The sequence below is a fragment of the Vipera ursinii genome (assembly GCF_947247035.1).
Source record: "Vipera ursinii genome assembly, chromosome: 4".
In the NCBI taxonomy this organism is placed as follows: domain Eukaryota; kingdom Metazoa; phylum Chordata; class Lepidosauria; order Squamata; family Viperidae; genus Vipera; species Vipera ursinii.
The window spans coordinates 4,443,721-4,464,831 of record NC_139514.1 but is presented as its reverse complement, the minus strand read 5'-3'; the positions used below and the strand labels follow the sequence as shown (position 1 = coordinate 4,464,831).

General features: G+C 42.9%; 1 protein-coding gene across 1 annotated transcript; it reads left to right on the top strand.

The window, feature by feature from the left end:
- The first annotated feature begins 1,954 nt into the window (after positions 1 to 1,954).
- Positions 1,955 to 20,037, top strand: LOC310640066 (2-acylglycerol O-acyltransferase 2-A-like). Its single transcript, XM_083362166.1, has 6 exons — positions 1,955 to 2,085; positions 5,858 to 6,036; positions 8,197 to 8,401; positions 12,731 to 12,905; positions 18,434 to 18,633; positions 19,866 to 20,037. The coding sequence occupies exons 1-6, from the start codon at positions 1,992 to 1,994 to the stop codon at positions 20,018 to 20,020; spliced, it is 1,008 nt and encodes a 335-aa protein (XP_083218292.1). The 5' UTR covers positions 1,955 to 1,991; the 3' UTR covers positions 20,021 to 20,037.
- The last annotated feature ends 1,074 nt before the right edge of the window (positions 20,038 to 21,111 follow it).

Below are 21,111 nucleotides of genomic sequence, written 5' to 3'. Positions count from 1 at the left end.
CTCCCAGAATTTCTGAGCCAGCATGGGGGCAACTACAGCCCCTTCGTGACTTGTGGACTTCAACTCCCAGAATTCCTCAGCCACATGATCCCCTTTTGCGACCTTCAGAGAAGAAAAGTCAAAGGGGGAAGCCAGTTTCACAGAACGACCGTGTTAATAATTGAACCACAGTGGCAAGGAAGGTTGCAAAATGGGGCCAAACTCAGTTAACATCTGGAAATCTGGGGTTCAGCTGAGGTCATAAGTCGAGGACTGCCTTCACTGTCTGTTTCCCTTTTTGCACAATTGTGATATTTAACCCTGACCAGGGTTTTTCTTCCTAAGACAGACTGTCAAGCAGAAACTTCCTAGAGATGGCGACATGTCAGTCACAGCCACACTGGAAGGAAGACTTGCTTTTTTGTTGTTTTTCCCAAGGTGTGCGAGGGACAGGTTGGGCGACCCCACACCAGCCTCATTCTTCTCTTGCTTGGCAGTACATGCAGCCCACGACATAAGACCACAATTGGGCTCAAAATTCCTCTTGCTGAACGAGTCAAGTCGTTGAGTGAATTTTGCCCCATTTTATCACCTTTCTTGCCAGATCTGTTGTGAGCCTTTGCAGTTAAGTTACTAACACGGTTCTTCAGTGGTTTCCTCCTTGACTTTGCTTGTCAGAAGGTCACAAAATGGGGACACTGAAACTGTCATAAATATGAGTCAGCGTCCAAGTGTCCGAATTTGATCACGTGACCACGGGGGATGCTGCATCTATTGTCAGGTGTGGAAAACGGTCATCAGTTGCTTGGGTGCTGTTGTAACTTTGGACGGTCAGTAAACGAACAGTTGTAAGTCCAGGACATTAATTTTTCTCATCTTCTGGATCTCTGTCGAGCAGAAGAACGTTCTTCAGCAAGGTAAAGAAGGAAATAAACGTGGCAAAGGTTTCGTGTGGGTTGTGGATTTTTTTTTAGTTAGGACTAAGTGGTGTCTGGGTGTGTAAATGTCCTGCCTCTCCTTGCACAATTCTCTCTATAGCCCTGTGCAGAGTGCAAGGCATGGCCATTAACCCACCACCGCTGGACGTCTTCAGATTGGGACACCAGGCAACCTGGAACGTTCCCTCTGGACAGAAAGACACGCCGGATAGAAAGAAAATCAGCTTCAATGTTTCTGCCGTCTCCATAACAAGGCAGGCTCTAAAACCAGCATTCCAATATTTCAAATATTTGAGGATTCTGACCGTGGGAAGAAGCATTGGAAAAATGGGAGGGCTGGCTCCGCAGAAGACTCCGACCCAGGAGTGGCTCCTTCAAGGTGCTTTGGGCATAGGAGTCTGGTCTAGTGGTTAAGGTGCTGGCCTAGAAACTGGGAGACTGTGAGTTCTAGTCCCGCCTTAGGCATGGAAGCCTGCTGGGTGACTTTGGGCCAGTCACCAGGAGAAGGTGAGTTCTAGTCCTGCCTTTGGAGATAGGAAAGCCAATTGGGAGACTTTGAGCTAGTCCCTCTGTCTCCCAGCCTATCCCACCTCACAGGGTTGTGGTTCTGAGGGGGGAAGGAAGAAGGAATATTATGCATGTTTGCCACTTTGTATTACTTATAAACTAATAAAGCCGGGTTAAAAAAAATCTAATAAATCCATGAAGAGGGGTGCAGCGTGCTTTCCAATGCGCCGTTGGCATCTTTGCGAAGAGGAGAAGGTGCACCAGAAGGAAGGTGGGTCCCTTCCAAAAGTTCTCATGAACTTTTCTGCTGCTTTTGGGTGAGGTGGTTGAGACACAACAGAGAAGCAAGAATTTATGACTCAGCCCTACACACTTAACCAGTCAGTGTGCCAAAAGGGGCCGGGTTTCCTCCAGATTTCCACATTAATTACTGTAATTGCACCCAGCACCCTGTTCCTCCAGGATGGGCAGAGGCCACAGACTTTGCCCCTTCCTCCCGCGACCAGCGCCACAACACTGGGTCAGCGTCTTCAGTCCGAAGACAGTGGAACGGGCTCGGCTGCTAGGATGAAGATTGAATTCGCTCCTCGCCACATCCCGTGGGAGAGACGGCTTCAGACGGCTGCCGTGCTTCAATGGGTCTTCTGTTTTTTGTGCATGGGTAAAAAAAAAGATGGTTATTCTTAATTAAGGGGATGTTTTTAAGGATATGGAGGTTGCGGGGGGGGCAGGAGGAAGGGAGGGGGCTGTCTTCCGTGGAGAGGGGTTTTTCCGTGGACTGGAGGGGATGTGTGGTTTTCTGTGCTGCCTGCATCCTGCGGATGGGGCTTTGCTTGTGCAGACTGGTTGCTGGCATGCCGCGGCCCGGTATCTGTCCAGAGACCGGGGGTTGGGGACCTGTTTTAAAGGGTTGCCAGAAAAATCTCCACCGGTGGCTGCATTGCGCATCAAAACCGAGGGGTAGATTTTGCAGAAATAAGACTCTTGAGATGGAGAGGGATCAGTTTTCCAAGCTCCCTCAGGCAGGCATCTGGTTTTCTTTCCTGTTGGCCTCGACGTACAATAATTCATTTAGTGACTGACGTCGCAGCAGCGCTGGAAAATAAGTGTCTTATGACTGTTTTTTTCAAGCTGACAACCGTTGCAGCAGTCCCATGGTCAGGTGATCAAAATTCAAACGCTTGACAACCAACTCATAATTATGACGGTCGCAGTGTCCCCGAGGGGGTCAGGTGATCCCCTTTTGCGACCTTCTGACAAGCAAAGTCAACGGGGAAAGCCGGATCCACTTAACAACCGTGTGTCTAACGTAACCACAGAGGTTCATTGGTGGCAAGAAAGGAGTTAAAACAGGGCAAAATTCGCTTCACAGCTCTCCCGCTTCATTTTGAGTTCAATAGGGGGTCGTAAGTCGAGGACTACCTTTATAACACATCCTGGATGAAACTAATCAAGCAATCTGTAACGAAGGAGAAATTTCCTGACAGTGAGAACAATGAATCAGCAGAGTGACTTTTCTCCGGAAATTGTGGGGGGGTCCCTCCCAAAAAGTTTTTAAGGAATGGTATAAGGCAGTGATAGCGAACCTTTTAGACACCGAGTGCCCAAACTGCACTACATAAGCCCACTTATGTATTGTTGGGTACCAGATGGGAGTGGCCTACTGGGTGGGTGTGGCTGTGGTGGTCATGGTAGATTGGGTGTGGTCAACTCAATGTCCCTCGTGGGGAGGGACACCTGTGGGGGGAAGTTGCCACCTCCGAGGCATGGCGTGGGTGCCCACAGGAAGGGCTCTGAGTGCCGCCTCTGGCACCCGTGACATAGGTTCGCCACCACTGGTATAAGGTCTCCTGCTTGAGTAGGGGGTTGGACTAGATGACCTCCAAGGTCCCTTCCAACTCTCTGTTATTCTGTATTCTAAATTGCATCATGGGAGGCAGGGGGAAAAAACAGCATTTCTACTCACTACCAGCACTTATTTGATTTACCAAAAGAGAAATTCCGTGCAAAAAGAGTTTTTCAGGGGGTAGGACAGAGGTAGGCAACCTTGGCCCCTTCATGAGTCGTGGACTTCAACTCCCAGAATTCCTGAGCCAGCATGGGGGAACTATGGCCCTTTCATGACTTGCTGACTTCAACTCCCACAATTCCTGAGCCAGCATGGGAGAACTATGGCCCCTTCATGACTCGTGGACTTCAACTCCCAGAATTCCTCAGCCAGCATGGCTCAGCTTGGAAACCTCTCCCTTTCCCCTCAGCATGGCTGGCTCAGGAATTCTGGGAGTTGAAGTCCACGAGTCATAAAGTGGCCTACACCTGGTCTAGGCCAAACTTGGCATCTCTATGATTTGTGGACTTCAACTCCCAGAATTCCTGAGCCAGCGTGGCTCAGCTTGGAATCCTCTCCCTTTCCCCTCAGCATGGCTAGCTCAGGAATTCTGGGAGTTGAAGTCCACGAGTCATAAAAGAGCCAAGGTTGCTTACCCCCGGGGCTAGGAGAAAGTTGGTGAAGTTTCCACAGCCGGAATGTGATGCATTGCCAACGTTTGTGTGTTTGTGTGTGTGTGTGTGTGTGTGTGTGTGTGTGTGCTCGCGCCCTTTGCTTTTATAGTCCTCGACTTAACAACAGTTCGTTTAGTGACTATTAAGTTGCAACGGCGCTGAAAAAAGTGACTTATGACTGTTTTTCGCACAACTATTGCAGCATCTCCAGGGTCACATGATCAAATTTGGACGCTTGGCAAGTGACTCATATTTATGACGGTTGCCATGTCCCGGGGTTACACGATCCCCTTTTGCGACCTTCTGAGAAGCAAAGTCAATGGGAGAAGCCAGATTCACTTAACAACCGTGTTACTAACTTAATAACTGCGCTGATTCACTTTAACGACCATGAGAAGAAAGGTCGTAAAATGGGGCAAAATTCACTTAAGCAGTGTTTCACTTAGCAACAGAAAATTTGTGATCAATTGTGATCGTAAGTCGAGGACTACCTGTATTGGTTAGATGGACATCCTGCTTTTTCTCCAAGAACTGAACACAGATAAAATTCATTTTTCCCCGCATTACTAACAGCCCTGTGAGGTAGGCTAGGGTGATAGGTTCCAAAATCGCCTTAAATTTTCTATGGGAGCGGATACACCACCCATTTGCACCTCTCTGGTAACCCCTGCCTGTGCAGGGGGTTGGACTAGATGACCTCCAAGGTCCCTTCCAACTTTACTATTACTACTATTATGAAAAAATGAACAGAGGTCAGTTTGGAAGCGTAGATCAAGGGGGCGCTTCTTGTTCCCAAATATCTGGCATCTGTTGTCCAGGGAGCTTCTCCATCTTCCAGGTCATAACTGGTGCTTTTTCAACGGGACTTTCTTGTTTTTCCTTTGAAGACGTTTCGCTTCTCATCCAAGAAGCTTCTTCAGCTCTGGCTGGATGGTGGGGAATGGAAGGATTTATACTCCTTGCAGAAAAAACTGGTCATTTGCCTCCTTTTAGAGATTCGTTGAGGCCACTTGGAGGTTTATCTGTGTCTTCAGGGTCACCTGAGTGGTGCAAATGGGTGTGGAGCCTTCTTGGAACTGCTGAAAGCTCACTAACATCTGATCTAGGTTTGCATAACTGTCCAATATTTTAAAAAGCCACCTTTCCACGATTCAGTTACAGACTAGGTGAAACTTGGCTTAACAGCAGTAACTGCGAGAGCGATCTCAGAGTCTTATTGGGCCATCCCTTAAATATGAGCCAGCGATGCGTTGCAGATGCCAAAAAGGCCAACACTTTCCTACAGTACGTTAACAGAGGGATAAAATCAAGATCACGTGAGGTGTTAATACCACTTTACAAGGCCTTGGTAAGGCCACTCTTGGAATAAGGCATCCAGTTTTGGTCACCACAGTGTAAAAAAGTTGTTGAGACTCTGGAAAGAGGGCAGAGAAGAGCAACAAAGATGATCAGGGGACTGGAGGCTAAAACATATCAGGAACGGTTGCTGGAATTGGGCATGTCTAGTTTAATGAAGAGAAGGACCAGGGGGGACAGGATAGGTGATGTTCCAATATCTCAGGGGCTGCCCCAAAGAAGAGGGAGTCAAGCTCTTCTCCAAAGCACCAGAAGGCAGGATAAGAAGCAACGGATGGAAACTGAACAAAGGGAGAAGAAACCTCAAACTAAGGAGAAACTTCCTGATAGTGAGGACAATTAACCAGTGGAACAGCTTCCCTCCAGAAGTTGCAGGACATCCATCACTGGAGGCTTTTAAGAAGAGACTGGACAGTCGCTTGTCTGACATGGAGTAGGGTTTCCTGCTGGAGCAGGGGGCTGGACTAGAAGACCTCCAAGGTCCCTTCCAGCTCTGTTATTCTGTTATTCCCGATTAGGGAACCAAACGTGTTAATGTGAAAGACCCCTAACAATTCTCCCTTCTCTTCCTCCAGCGCAGTGCTGCATTGCCGTCTTCATCCTCCTCCTCTTCACGCGCTTCTGGCTGATCAGCGCCCTCTATGCTGCCTGGTGGGCGTTCGACTGGGACACCCCGAGCAAAGGGGGGCGGCGCGCCCAGTGGATGCGGAACAGCGTCGTCTGGCGATACATGAAAGACTATTTCCCGATCTCGGTACGTGTCCCCCTAGAGGGAAGGAGTATAATGGCACGGGAGAAAGACCTTGGGAGACGGGGACGAAGAGATGCTGCCTAGGGGAGAAGCCGAGAAGAGGCAGCACAGCCTCCAGCTGCATAATGGGGTGGAGAAGGAGGCTGTCAAGGAGATGACAGGAGATTGATGCAAGTAGTCCTTGACTTGCAACCTTTCATTTAGTGACCGTTTTGGGTTACAACGGGCCTGAAAAAAGTGACCTATGAGCGCTTTTCACAGATGCCGCAACCTCCCCAGGATGAACTTTGAAATTCAGATGCTTTGCAACTGGCATGTATTTAGGGTGGTTGCAGTGTTTCCGTATGCCACCTTCTGACAAGGAATGTCCATGAGGGAAGCCAGATTCACTTAACAACGGCGTTACTAACTTAACCACTGCAGTGTTTCACCTAACCACTGTGGCAAGAAAGGTCAGAAAATGGGGTAAAACCTATTTAATTACTGTCCTTTAACTGATAAATGATGGTTGTATTTTATGATTACGATCATGATTTATCGCTTGTTGCTTGCATGTACACTGAGGGATTCTGCAGTGGAGACAAATTCCTTGTGTGTCCAATCACACTTGGCCAAAAAAAAAATCTCTTCTCTTCTCTTCTCTTCTCTTCTCTTCTCTTCTCTTCTCTTCTCTTCTCTTCTCTTCTCTTCTCTTCTTCTTCTTTTCTTCCCTTCCCTCCCATCCAATCCCATTCCCTCCCATTCTATTCCATTCCATCCTTTCCCCATTATTCTGTATTCTATTCTGTTCTGTTCTGTTCCAACACTGGAAGCTTTTAAGAAGAGATGCGACAACCATTTGTCTGAAATGGTATAGGATTTCCTGCCTGAGCAAGGGGTTGGACTAGAAGACCTCCAAGGTCCCTTCCAGCTCAATTATTCTATTCAGTTCTGTTCTATTCCATTCTATTTCTATTCAGTGGTGGGAAAGTCCAGTTGCCTCTTGAAAAAGCACCTTTGGGACAGTTATGACCCGGAAGATGCAGAAGGTCCCTGGACAACAGATGCCAGATATTTGGGGACAAGGAATTTTGTCTCCGGTGCAGAAGTTCTCAGTGTACATGCAAAGCAACAGAGTACATAATAATGATACCAATAAAAGCGGGTAATAGAGACGATGAGAAGGATAACAAGGATACGTCAGCCCTACAACCTGGGTACTTGGTACTTGGACATAAGACAGCACTGTGGGAATTCAGCGGAGTGGTAGCATGGGAAAAAAACTGTCTTTGGGTCTAATTGTTTCAGCATGCAATGCCCTATAGCGGCATCCAGAAGGGCGGAGCTGAAACTGTTTACGTCCAGGATGCGAGGGGCCTGTAGATAATTTTCTCAGCCCTCCTTCTGACCCCCACAATATACAGGCCTCTGATGGAAAGTAGGCTGGCTGCAACGGGTTTGTTTTCTGCAGTCCTAACTATCTGATGGAGTCCGTGCCTGCCCTGTTTGATTGTTGTACCAAACTGGATCATATGATATCTACGGAGATTCTCAGTCGTCCAGGTCACAGTTATCCCAAAGATGTTTTTTTTTTCCAAGACACAACTGGACTTTCTTGTTTTTCTTTGAAGACAGAGCTGAAGAAGGTTCTTGGATGAGAAGCGAAACGCCTTCAAAGAAAAACTAGGAAGTCCAATTAATTGCCTTGTGAGAAAAAAAGAAAAGAATCTTTCGGACAGATGATAATTTTATGGGCCATAGTTCCCCCATGCTGGCTGAGGAATTCTGGGAGTTGAAGTCTGCACATTATGAAGGGGCCAGGTTGGAAGACCCCTGCCATAAACAAAGCTGGTGATACCAGCCCTGACCTCAATTAGCTTTTCAGTACAGGCAAAGCAGCCAGGTGCTGCCCCCTGGTGGCATGCTATGGGGAAAAACCCAGGAGTCTAGATGTAGTTTTTTGCAGACTAGGAAATTGTACAAATCAACAAAACAAACAACAGCTGCAAGAACCAATTCAGGCAATTGTGAAGAGCCGAGACTGACCTGGAGTGACAAATCAATAAACGGGAAAGTTTATGCTCATGAAAAGTTTTGCTGTTGGTTACAGTAAATTGGGGGTCTTCAAACTTGGCTACTTTAAGACTTGTGGACTTCAACTCCCAGAATTCTTTGGTCTTCCAGCTGGTGAAGACAGCAGATTTGGATCCATCCAAGAACTACATCTTCGGCTTTCACCCTCATGGCGTCTTGGTAGCTGGTGCCTCCATTAATTTCTGCACCGAAGCCACTGGTTTTTCCAAGCAGTTCCCAGGCCTGAAGCCTCACCTGATGATGTTGAATCTATGGTTCCGAGCCCCCTTTTTCCGGGATTACTTGATGAGTGGAGGTAAGATGACTTGGAAGGGGTTTCTGATTCATCGGGAAACTTTTGGAAGAGCAAAATCAATCAATCAATCAATCAGAATAGAGCTGAAAGGGACCTTGGAGGTCTTCTAGTCCATCCCCTGCTCAAGCAGGAGACCCTATACCATTTCAGACAAATGGCTGTCCAGTCTCTTCCTGAAAACTTCCAGTGTTGGAGCATTCACCGCTTCTGGAGGCAGGTTGTTCCACTGGTTAATTGTTCCAACTGTCATGAAGTTTCTCCTTAGTTCTAGGTTGCTTCTCCCCTTGATTACTTTCCATCTGTTGCTTTTTGTCTTGTCTTCTGCTGCTTTGGAAAATAAATTGACCCCCTCCTCTTCTTTGTGGCAGCCCCTCAGATACTGCAACTCTGCTATCATGTCTCCCTTATTTCTTCTTTTCTTTAGACTTGTTGTTGTTGTTGTTGTTAGTTGCGAAGTCGTGTCCGACCCATCGCGACCCTATGGACAATGTTCCTCCAGGCTTTCCTGTCCTCTGCCATCTTCTGGGCTCCATTTAAGCTCACGCCTACTGCTTCAGTGACTCCATCCAGCCACCTCATTCTCTGTCGTCCCCTTCTTCTATTGCCCTCAATCTTTCCCAGCATTAGGCTCTTCTCCAGTGAGTCCTTCCTCCTCATTAGGTGGCCAAAGTATTTGAGTTTTAGCTTCAGGATCTGGCCTTCTAAAGAGCAGTCAGGGTTGATCTCCTCTAGGACTGACCGGTTTGATCGCCTTGCAGTCCAAGGGACTCGCAGGAGTCTTCTCCAGCACCAGAGTTCAAAGGCCTCAATTCTTTTGCGCTCAGCCTTTCTTATGGTCCAACTTTCACTGCCATACATTGCAACTGGGAAGACCATAGCCTTGACTATACGCACTTTTGTTGACAGGGTGATGTCTCTGCTTTTTAGTGTGCTGTCTAGATTTGCCATGGCTTTCCTCCCCAGGAGCAAGCGTCTTTTAATTTCTTGGCTGCAGTCCCCATCTGCAGTGATCTTGGAGCCCAGGAAAATAAAATCTGTCACTACCTCCATTTCTTCCCCATCTATTTGCCAGGAATTGAGAGGGCCGGATGCCATGATCTTGGTTTTCTTAATGTTTAGTTTCAACCCAACTTTTGCACTCTCCTTCTTCACTCGCAACAAGAGACTCTTCAGTTCCTCTTCACTTTCTGCCATTAGAGTGGTATCATCTGCGTATCTTAGGTTGTTGATATTTCTTCCAGCAATCTTAATTCCAACTTTTGATTCATCTAGCCCTGCCTTTCTCATGATGTGCTCTGCATATAAGTTAAATAGGCAAGGCGACAGTATACAGCCTTGCCGGACTCCTTTCCCAATTTGGAACCAATCAGTGGTTCCGTGTCCAGTTCTCACTGTTGCTTCTTGGCCCGCATATAGGTTTCTCAAGAGACAAATAAGATGTTCTGGTACTCCCATCTCTTTAAGAACTTGCCACAGTTTGTTATGATCCACACAATCAAAGGCTTTAGCATAGTCAATGAAGCAGAAGTAGATGTTTTTCTGGAACTCTCTAGCTTTCTCCATGATCCAGCGTATGTTGGCTATTTGATCTCTAGTTCCTCTGCCTCTTCGAAATCCTGCCTGTACTTCTGGTAGTTCTCGATCCACATACTGCTGGAGTCTAGCTTGTAGGATTTTAAGCATAACTTTACTAGCATGAGAAATGAGTGCAATGGTGCGATAGTTTGAACATTCTTTGGCACTGCCTTTCTTTGGAATTGGAATGTAAACTGATCTTTTCCAATCCTGTGGCCACTGTTGAGTTTTCCAAATTTGCTGGCAAATTGAGTGTAGCACTTTTACTGCATCGTCTTTTAAGATTTTGAATAGCTCAGCTGGAATACTGTCACCTCCACTAGCTTTGTTGTTGCTCAGCTTTTCTAAGGCCCACTTCACTTCACATTCTAGGATGTCTGGCTCGAGGTCAGTGACCACCTCATTGTGATTATCAGGGACGTTAAGCTCATTCTTGTATAGTTCTTCTGTGTAATTTTGCCACCTCTTCTTAATCTCTTCTGCCTCTGTTAGGTCCCTGCCATTTTGGTCCTTTATCATGCCCATTTTTGCATTGAACGTTCCCTTCATCTCTCCAATTTTCTTGAAAAGATCTCTGGTCCTCCCTATTCTATTGTTTTCTTCTATTTCTTTGCACTGTTCATTTAAGAAGGCATTCTTATCTCTTCTAGCTATTCTTTGGAATTCTGCATTCAATTGGGCATATCTATGTTTTTCTCCCTTGCCTTTTGCTTCCCTCCTTTCCTCAGCTATTTGCAAAGCTTCCTCAGACAGCCATTTTGCTTTCTTGCATTTCTTTTTCTTTGGGATGGTTTTGGTTGCTACCTCTTGTACAATGTTGCGAACCTCTGTCCATAGTTCTTCAGGCACCCTGTCTATCAGATCTAATTCCTTAAATCTATTTGTCACCTCTACTGTATATTCAACGGGGATATGATTTAATTCATACCTGACTGGCCTGGTGCTTTTCCCTACTTTCTTCAGTTTAAGCCTAAACTTTGCAACAAGAAGCTCATGGTCTGAGCCACAGTCAGCTCCTGGTCTTGTTTTTACTGACTGTATAGAGCTTCTCCATCTTTGGCTGCAGAGCATATAGTCAATCTGATTTCTGTGTTGACCATCTGGTGATGTCCATGTGTAGAGCCGTCTCTTGGGTTGTTGGAAAAGAGTGTTTGCTATGACCATCGTATTCTCTTGACAAAATTCTATCAGCCTGTGCCCTGCTTCATTTTGTACTCCAAGGCCAAACTTGCCTGTTATTCCGGTTATCTTTTGGCTTCCTACTTTAGCATTCCAATCCCCCATGATGATAAGGACATCATTTTTGGGTGTTAGTTCTATAAGGTGCTGTAGGGCTTCATAGAACCGGTCAATTTCATCCTCTTCAGCACCGGTGGTTGGGGCATAGACTTGGACTACTGTGATATTGAATGGTTTGCCTTGGATTCGAACTGAGATCATTCTGTCATTTTGAGGATTGTATCCCAGTATTGCTTTTCCTACTCTTTTATTGACTATGAAGGCTACTCCATTTCTTCTGAGGGATTCTTGCCCACAGTAGTATACCTGATGGTCATCTGAATTAAATTCACCCATTCCTGTCCATTTTAGTTCACTGATACCTAAGATGTCAATGTTCAGTCTTGTCATCTCTTGTTTGACCACGTCCAGCTTGCCTTGATTCATGGATCTTACATTCCAGGTTCCTATGGAGAAAAAATCTTTACAGCATCGGACTTTCCTTTCACCACCAGACATATCCACAGCTGAGCGTCCTTTCGGCTTTGGCCCAGTCGCTTCATTCTTTCTGGCGCTACTAGTACTAGCCCTCTACTCTTCCCCAGTAGCATATTGGACGCCTTCCGACCTGAGGGGCTCATCTTCCAGCGTCATATCGTTTTGCCTTTTGGTACTGTCCATAGGGTTTTCATGGCAAAGATACTGGAGTGGGTTGCCATTTCCTTCTCCAGTGGATCACGTTTTGTCAGAACTCTCTGCTATGACCTGTCCGTCTTGGGTGGCCCTGCACGGCATAGCTCATAGCTTCATTGAATTACGCAAGCCCCTTCGCCACGACAAGGCAGTAATCCATGAAGGGGTTCTTTAGACTAGCCAAACCTAAATTCTGCGACCATTCTCCATACGCTTTAGCCTCTAGGTCTTTAATCGTCTTAGTTGCTCTTCTCCTCTTCTTTGTGGCAGCCCCTCAGATACTCCATCTCTGCTATTATCTCTCTCTTATTTCTTCTTTTCCTTAAACTAGCCAAACCTAAATTCTGCAACCGTTCTTCATGTTGTGTATGGTTTTGGGGGAACAACATAGCAACAGTGCTACTTATACCACCAGGTGGCGCTGTACCGGGACTAATGCGGATTGGGCTATTTCTCGGTGGGAATACCAGGTTCAAATGGATTGGCCAGGTGGATACCTGGCCAGGTATATATAAGGACTCAGGTAACCCCAAATCCTCAGTATAGTTCTACCATCAATAAAGAGCTGCTATGCTGTACTCATCGGTCTGGCGTCATTCCATGCGGTCTAAAACCCACTACACAATACTTCATACGCTTTAACCTCCAGGCCTTCAATCGTCTTAGTTGCTCTTCTCTGCACTTTTTCCAAAGTCTCAACATCTTGAGACTGAAATAGTAGGGTCTCCCGCTTGAGCAGGGGGCTGGACTAGAAGACCTCCAAGGTCCCTTCCAGCTCTGTGTTTGTGTGTGATGTGCGTGTGGGCTTTAATCTTCTTCTTTTTCCTACTTTGCTTCACCCAGGTTTAATTCCTTCGGATAGGGAATCTGCTTCCTACGTCTTGAGGAAGAAGGAAGGTGGGAATGTCGTAATCATAGCCGTGGGAGGGGCCCAAGAAGCCCTAGACGCCCGTCCTGGAGCTTACACCCTCTTGTTAGAGAACCGCAAGGGCTTCGTTCGGCTGGCCATAGAGAATGGGTGAGTAGGAGCAGCTTCTGGGGGGTCCTGACCTTCTTGTACAATGTACATCACATGCAGTGGTGGGATTCAGCCGGTTCGCACCAGTTTGGCAGAACCGATAGCTAATATTTTGTTGCCCAGGCCCAGAATAGACTTCTGGAAGCAGCATCCACACAGAGAACCGGTTCTTTTTTTTATTGAAAAGTTTTACAGTACATTTTTAAATACAAAAAAACCCCTCCTCCCCCTCCCCCATCCTCCCCAACCCTCCCCTCCCCCCTCCCCGACTTCCCAGAGCTGAATACAGGGTATAATAATACAAACAAATATAATCTAAAATATGCTAACAACAATAATAAAACATCAAATTCTATCACACTTTAACTCTCCATAGTCGAAATATTAATAAAATAACTACTAACTAATTATGCGTCATAAAAATCCGCTACTTATTCAAATGCTAAATGATACTTTTTAGTCCCATATTTATTCTGAATATATTCAATCCATCTTCTCCATTCCACAATATATCTCTGTTGGGATTGATCTTTCAAATGTGCTGAGATCTTTGCCATTTCCGCCAAGTTAGAAACTTTCAAAGTCCACTCTTCTATAGTCAGCAGTTCTTCCTTCTTCCAATATTGCGCTACTAGAAGTCTCGCTGCCGTAATTAAATTCAACATCAACTTTGTATCTATAACAGTAGTAGTACCCAATAAAAACAATTGCGGAGAAAACTTTATCCTTTTCTTAAATATCTTTTGCATATTCCACCAAATTTTAATCCAAAAAACTTTAACCTTTTTACAAGTCCACCATATATGAAAATACGTTGCATCCTCACAACCACACCTCCAACATTTAGGCTGGCAGTTCGGATACATACTTGCTAATTTTTTAGGGTCTAGATGCCACCTATAAAACATTTTATAAAAATTCTCTCTTAAGTTTTGGGCCTGTGTAAATTTCACATTTCTAACCCAGATCTTTTCCCAATTATCCATTGTTATAACTTCTTGAAAATTCTGGGCCCACTTTATCATACAATCTTTAACAAGTTCCGTTTCTGAGTCAATTTCTATCAATGCATTATATATCCTTTTAATATGTGCTTGACCTTGATCTCTAATTTGTTTTACCAAATTTTCATCAGTCATCGAAAAACCAACTTTCTGATCCTCTTTCCATCTTGCCTGAAATTGCCCATACTGAAACCAGGTTTGTACAATCTTTTCTTCTTTTAAGATATTATATGGCTTTATTTGCCATACATTCCTTTCTAAACTTAAAATTTCCTTATATGTAATCTCATCATGTTTAAATACCACATTTATATTTTCTATTGCGTGTTTAGGTATTGCCCAAGTGGGTATCTTATAATTTAACTTATGTCTATACTTTTTCCAAACTCGCAACAGAGCACACCTTAAAATATGTATTTTAAACACATTATCCACCTTCTTATCATACAATAAATATGCATACTATCCAAATAACAAATCATGACCCTCAAGATTTAATAATCTCCATTGAGTTAAATTAAACCAATCACTTATCGATGACAAAGCAGCGGCCTCATAATATAATTTAAAATTAGGCATTCTAAGACCACCTCTTTCACGCGTATCTTGCATTATTTTAAATGTAACTCGTGGCTTTTTCCCTGCCCAGACAAATTTGTTAATCCCTTTTTGCCATTCCTCCAAATTTAAGTCCTTTTTAAGTATACAGTAGGTATCATTTGAAACAAAAACAAAAATTTTGGCAGAACATTCATCTTCACTGCTGCATTTTTTCCAACTGTCTAATTCTTTTTGTATTTTCCCCCATAAAAGTTCATAATTATTTTTATATAACTTTACATTAGAGGCTGACAGATAAATCCCCAAATATTTAATCCTCTTAAATATTTCAAATCCCGTTAGCTCTTCTAAAGCAACCTTTTGTAATACAGTCATATTCTTAGACAATATTTTAGTTTTTTGTATGTTTATCTTAAATCCAGAGACTTTCCCATATGACATTATTATCTCCATCAATTCTACAACTGAGTAATCCGGCTGAGTTACTGTAATAACCAGATCGTCTGCAAACGCCCTCAATCTGTAATCCTGGTCCCTTATTTGAATTCCCTTAATTTTATCTGACTCTCGTATTTTAATCAGTAATACTGTATTTCCAATGTTAAAACAAACAGCAAAGGTGACAGCGGACACCCCTGTCTTGTACCCTTTTCAATATTGCAAGATTCTGTCAAACTGTTATTTACTATTATACGAGCTGTTGGTTTCTGATATATTGCCCTAATAGGTTGTAGAAATTTCTCCCCAAATTCCATTTTCTCTAATACCTTCATTAAAAATTGCCAGTCCAATTGGTCAAAAGCTTTTTCAGCGTCCAAAAAGATCAGCGCTGCTGGGATCTGGTTATTTCTTTCCAAAAATTCCAATAGGTCCACAATATGCCTCACATTATTCTTCATTTGTCTACCACTTATAAATCCAGTTTGATCACTATGAATCACTTGTTGCATTACCTTCATTAATCTATTGGCTAAAATTTTTGCAAATATCTTATAGTCAGTATTTAAAAGCGATATTGGTCTATAATTCTTGGCTTGAGTAGCATCCTGATCTTCCTTCGGGATCAACGAAATAAAGGCCATTTTCCACGATGGGGGCACTCCTCCTCCCAATTGAATTGTCTTAAACAATTCTCTTAGAGGTTCCACCATTTCTAACTGGAAATTTTTATAATAAACGGCAGTCAAACCGTCTGTTCCCGGTGCTTTACCCACTTTTAATTGTTTAATTGCTAGAAAAATTTCTTCATCCGTTATCAATTGATTCATCCCCTCTTTTTGTTCTTGCGTAAGGACAGGAATGTTAGCATTTATCAAATATCCATCTATATCTACATTTCTAATCTTATCTCTAGCATACAGCTTAGAATAAAAATCAACAAAAGTCTTTTTAATAAGATCCTGTTGATACACTACTTTACCCTTATGTTCTATTCTGTCTATATTACTAGCTCTCTGCTTCTTCCTTAGCAAATAAGCTAACCACCTACCCGGTTTGTTAGCATTACAGAAAGTATTATGTCTAGCATACTGTGAGTTAGTTGCCACTTGATCTGCCATCAACATATCAAACTGGCCCCTTAATAAAGTAATTACCTCTTTAATCTTCCCATCAGATAGATTCAAAATTAAAGCCTTTTCTTTTTCCTTAATTTCATCCTCTAATTCTTTCCTCTTAAATTCCAATTTACGTCTATGTTTATTGTTCAAATATATTAATACACCTCTCATATAGGCTTTACTTGCATCCCAAACCATCTCAATAGAAGTACCTTTATACATATTAATTTTAAAAAATTCCTTCATCTGTTTCTTACACTCTTCCACATTTTCCTGATATCTAAACAAATTTTCATTTAAACGCCAAGTCCGTCTACCTCCATTATCTTTTTCTATCTCCAACCACACTGGACTATGGTCAGATATAGTTCTTGGACAAATCTTCATCTTCTTAATCCTAGAAAAAAGATCATTGGTTATTAATATAAAGTCAATCCTGGAAAAAGATTGATGCCTGTCGGAGAAAAAAGTAAAGTATTTTTCTTGTAAGTTCCTTTCTCTCCATACATCTCTCAATTCCAAGTCATCCTTCATCTCAAAAAAAGATTTAAGCAGTTTGGCATGACTCGGGGTGCTTTTAAAGAGACCTCCCTTGTCCATTTGTACATCCAAAACGCCATTCCAATCTCCCATAAAAATACAAGATTTATAATCCCATTGAATAATCTTGCTGTGTAATAAATTGTAAGTCTCCTTGCTGTTGATTTGGTGCATATAATCCAACCAAAAGCGTTTTCTTGCCTTCTATTAATAATTCAATTATAACATATCTTCCTTGTTTATCTGCTTCAATTAAAATCGCTGTAAAAGTATTCTTAACATAAATAACCACTCCATTTTTCTTATCAGGCGCAGAAGCAATAAACTGTGTGCCCAACCTAGAGTTTACCAAGTATTTTTGATCAGCCGCTCGAATATGTGTTTCCTGCAAACAAATAACATCGTTTTTAAATTGCTTTAAATAGTGAAATACTTTCTTTCTCTTATGTGGTGAATTCAAACCATTAACATTCCAGGTTAGAAGCTTTGTCGCCATCTTTTGCGACCTGAAGCTTTTGGAGCGCCTCTTCCAAAATCACCTGCACTCTCTTTGGCCTCGCTCCTCCCACTGCTTCACTATAAGTAAATTTTTGCAATTCCATCATAGCTCTCTGCTGATCTTGCTCTTGTCTCATTCGTCTGGCTGTAGCGCGTGTCATTCTTTGGTCTCTGACCTCCTCCGTTGGTACTGAAATCTGATCCACTCCAGCAACTTTCTGGAATTCTCCATGTTTCAACTGCGTAGCTCCTTCAGCACCTTGCAAACTCTCACTTTGTGGTTGACGCTGTCCTTCCCCATTCTTCCTTTTGGATTCCAGAAGTGGTATGGGGCCTGCTTTTAAAATATTGGCATAGAAATCACGTGCCTGTAAAACTGTGAGAAGACGATATCTCGTGCCTGCATACATCACCACTATACCTACTGGGATCTCCCATCTGAACTGGATGTCCCGTCTTCTTAATTCTTCTGCCAAGAAAGCAAATTCTTTCCTTCTCCTCAAAATTCTTGGAGGGATCTCTTTTAAAATTAAAACTTCTTGCTCTGCAACTGGAAATTTATTATTATAAAAGGCTTGAATAACCTCATTTCTGATTGCTCTCTTTGTAAAGTACACTACCACATCTCTAGGTAGCTTCCTTTGTCTTGCAATCTAGGAATTAACACAAAATATTTTGTCTATATCCACCATGATCTCTTCTGCTGAGCGCCCCAAAACCTGTTCAAGGGCTTCTGAGACTACTTTTTTCAAATTTTCCTTAGAATCTTCCTTCAACCCTCTAATTCTCACAGCAAACTCCATCTCTCTATGCTGGACCAATAATAAATCGTCGTCCATCTTTTCCATCACCATTTCAGCATCCGTCATTTTGGCATCCAATTTCATATTATTTTGAACCGGTTCTTGACAGATTTGAATCCCACCACTGGGTGGATACATAGATAGATAGATAGATAGATAGATAGATAGATAGATAGATAGATAGATAGATAGATAGATAGATGTGATAGATAGACAGACAGACAGACGATAGACACACAGATAGATAGACAGATAGACAGACAGAAGATAGACAGATAAGAGTGGTGGGATTCAGCCGGTTTGCACCACTTCGGCAGAACCGGTAGCTAATTCTTTGTTACCCAGGCCCAGAATGGACGTCCGGAAGCAGCATCCACGCAGAGAACCGGTTGGTCACAAATTTGAATCCCACCACAGATCACACGAAGTATTAGCCTGTTTCCCTTAAACGTTCAAAGGTTGAGAAAGAGTGCTGGGATCCATTATTTGCAGCCACCCAGCCCTCCTCTGTTATCTCAACCGGTTTGGTTCTGTCTCTCCTTCTGCTTCCGCTCCGTTCCCAGCACGCCGCTTGTCCCCGTCTTCTCTTTCGGAGAGAACGAGCTGTATGATCAGGTCGAAAACCCCAAAGGATCCTGGCTGAGGTGGACACAAGAACGTTTGCAGAAGATCATGGGAATCTCGCTGCCTCTCTTCCATGCCAGAGGGATCTTCCAGTACACCTTTGGGTTGATTCCATACCGGAAGCCGATCTTCACTGTGGGTAAGTCCGTGTTTCTCCCCTGGCATCCAGAAAGGAGAGGTAGGTAAAACGAGGAAAGATATGCTGGATGCGTTCTTCCTTCTTTGAGGATTGTTCGAGGTTTCCTCTTATTAGCCTTCCCAGGTAGGCGAGAGAGGAAGCACAACCGGATCTGCTAAGGCAACATTACACGAAGTCCTCGACTTATAAACATTAAAGGTTAAATTGGAATATAGATGAGAAATTAAAAATTGAGTAAAAATTAATAACAGGATAGGGATTGTTTATGACGATTGAATGTAATTAAGATAAGGTAAAAATGTTGATAAATGTACTAATGATGTTTTTAATTGAGTTGATATAATTAGTAATGTGCTAACTCGAATACGAGACAGTAAATGTTAAGGGGAAAAAGAGAGGAAATATCTGATGTTGTAACCTGAGATTTGCACTAAGATTTTGCTATTGAACTATTTATTAGCCCAGTCACCACGTTGCTTTTTAAATATTCAAACGTAAAATTGGAAAATTAGTAAAATATTTAAAGAAAAAGAAAAAAAAAGAAGAAAAGAAAGTCCTCGACTTATGACAGTTGTGCCCGACTTTTCTGTGACTGGGACATTTGTGAAGTGAACGATGTCCCATTTTATAACATTTCTCATCACGCTCTTTAAATGGATCGCTGCAATTGCTAAGTTAAATCAAACGGTTGTTAAGTGGATCTGGCTTCCCTCTTGACTTTGCGTGTCACAAGGTCGCAAAAGGGGATCACCCATGACCCCAGGACGCTGCAACCGTCAGTTGCCAAGCCTCTGATGTTTGACCATGTGACCATGGGGAGGCTGCAACGGTCGTAAGAGTGAAAAGTGGTCATAAGTCACTTTTTTCAGTGCCGTTGTAACTTTGAACAGTCACTAAACGAACTGTTGTAAGTCAAGGACTAGCTGTAGTGCATTTTAAACAATGTCTGTACATTGCCTATAGTTGCTTTTGGTGAAAAGGGTGGCACACAAGTTTAAATAAAATAAAATAATAAAATGAAGTAATAAAATAAAAAGGTCGTCAAATAAAATAAAGAATAGAGTAGAATAGAATAGAATAAAATAAAATAAAATCAAGTAAAATAAAGAATAGAATAGAAATAATAGAATAGAACAGAACAGAACAGGTCAAAACAGAACAGAACAGAATAGAATAAATTAAATTAAATTAAATTAAATTACATTAAATTAAATCCTGTTTGGTCCCTCCAGTGGGAAAACCCATTCAGGTGGGGAAGAAGCACAATCCCAGCCAAGATGAAGTTGATGAGCTGCATAAGAGATACCTGGAGGAGCTTTGCAAGCTCTTTGAGGACCATAAATTGAAGTACAACGTGCCGGAAGACAAGCATCTCTCTTTCATATGAGGCACGAAAACCCACAAACTTTGGCACCGGCGACAAGGATCTGAAAACATCGAAGCCGCAAGAGAAAAGCGAAAAGCGAAAATAAAACCTCACACAGATTTGTTTTTATTTAGGATAACAGTCGTGAGACATTTATGGGCATAACAGTGAAAACATTTCACACGACCCACAATGGAAGAAAGGATGGTGGAGTCAATGGAACCGGCAGAGATGGGAACAATTCAGGGTGATCAATGTGGCCTCTTTGGACCTGTGGACTTCAACTCCCAGAATTCCTGAGCCAACCGGGAAATTCTGGCTCAAGAATTCTGGGAGTTGAAGTCCACAGTTGAGCCACCTGTGGATTAGAGAAAAGATTCATTTTAATGCCGATTGGAATCCCCTTTGGGACTTTCTGCGTGAAGCAGGAAAAAAAATGAAATTATGAAATATGCATTTGATGATTAGATAGGGTAGAAAACAGAAATGAAACCTATGTTGTCAATTTAGATTAAGAGGTTCCTGGAATCTGATATTTACGTCTTGTGGGGAAAAAGTTGGAATTTTTTTTTGGTATATTTCTGCTTAATTCTGCATTTTTGGCTTTGTAACCTCTTTCATTCTTTGCTTCCCCCCCTCCTTTTCTATCTTAATTATTGGTTCCTGTTAATTTTTATCTCGCTCGTTTAAAACAGGGGTCTTCAAACTTGGCCCTTTTATGGCTTGTGGATGTCAACTCCCAGAATTCCTCAAACAGAGTCTGGCTGAGGAATTCTGGGAGTTGAAGTCCACAAGTCATAAATGGGCCAATGTTAGGCATATGGTGTTAGCCTACAATGTTGGGTTGAAAATATATTAACCATGATGTTATGTCTTTAAGATGTTAATTGGGTGTGTAAGTGGGTGTGTAAGTGTTCTCATGGCCATAAGAGGGAGCTAGGAACGTAGCTTCTTTCTCTCTCTGAATTCACTGCTCTCTACTATTACTTTTTTTGCTCTGTTACTGTGATAAACCTGAACTGTGTATTGACCTCTGGACCGGTAAGAAGACTTTGTATTTTGGATTGCTACTTGGACTGTATATTTTTGACTGTGCATTTTTGTTTTTACAC

Coding starts and splice junctions, on each gene's coding strand:
- LOC310640066 (XM_083362166.1), top strand. CDS start 1,992: ATGAAGATTGAATTCGCTCCTCGCCACATCCCGTGGGAGAGACGGCTT. Junction 12,906..18,433: donor CGGCTGGCCATAGAGAATGG/GTGAGTAGGAGC, acceptor CTCCGTTCCCAG/CACGCCGCTTGTCCCCGTCT. Junction 18,634..19,865: donor GAAGCCGATCTTCACTGTGG/GTAAGTCCGTGT, acceptor TGGTCCCTCCAG/TGGGAAAACCCATTCAGGTG.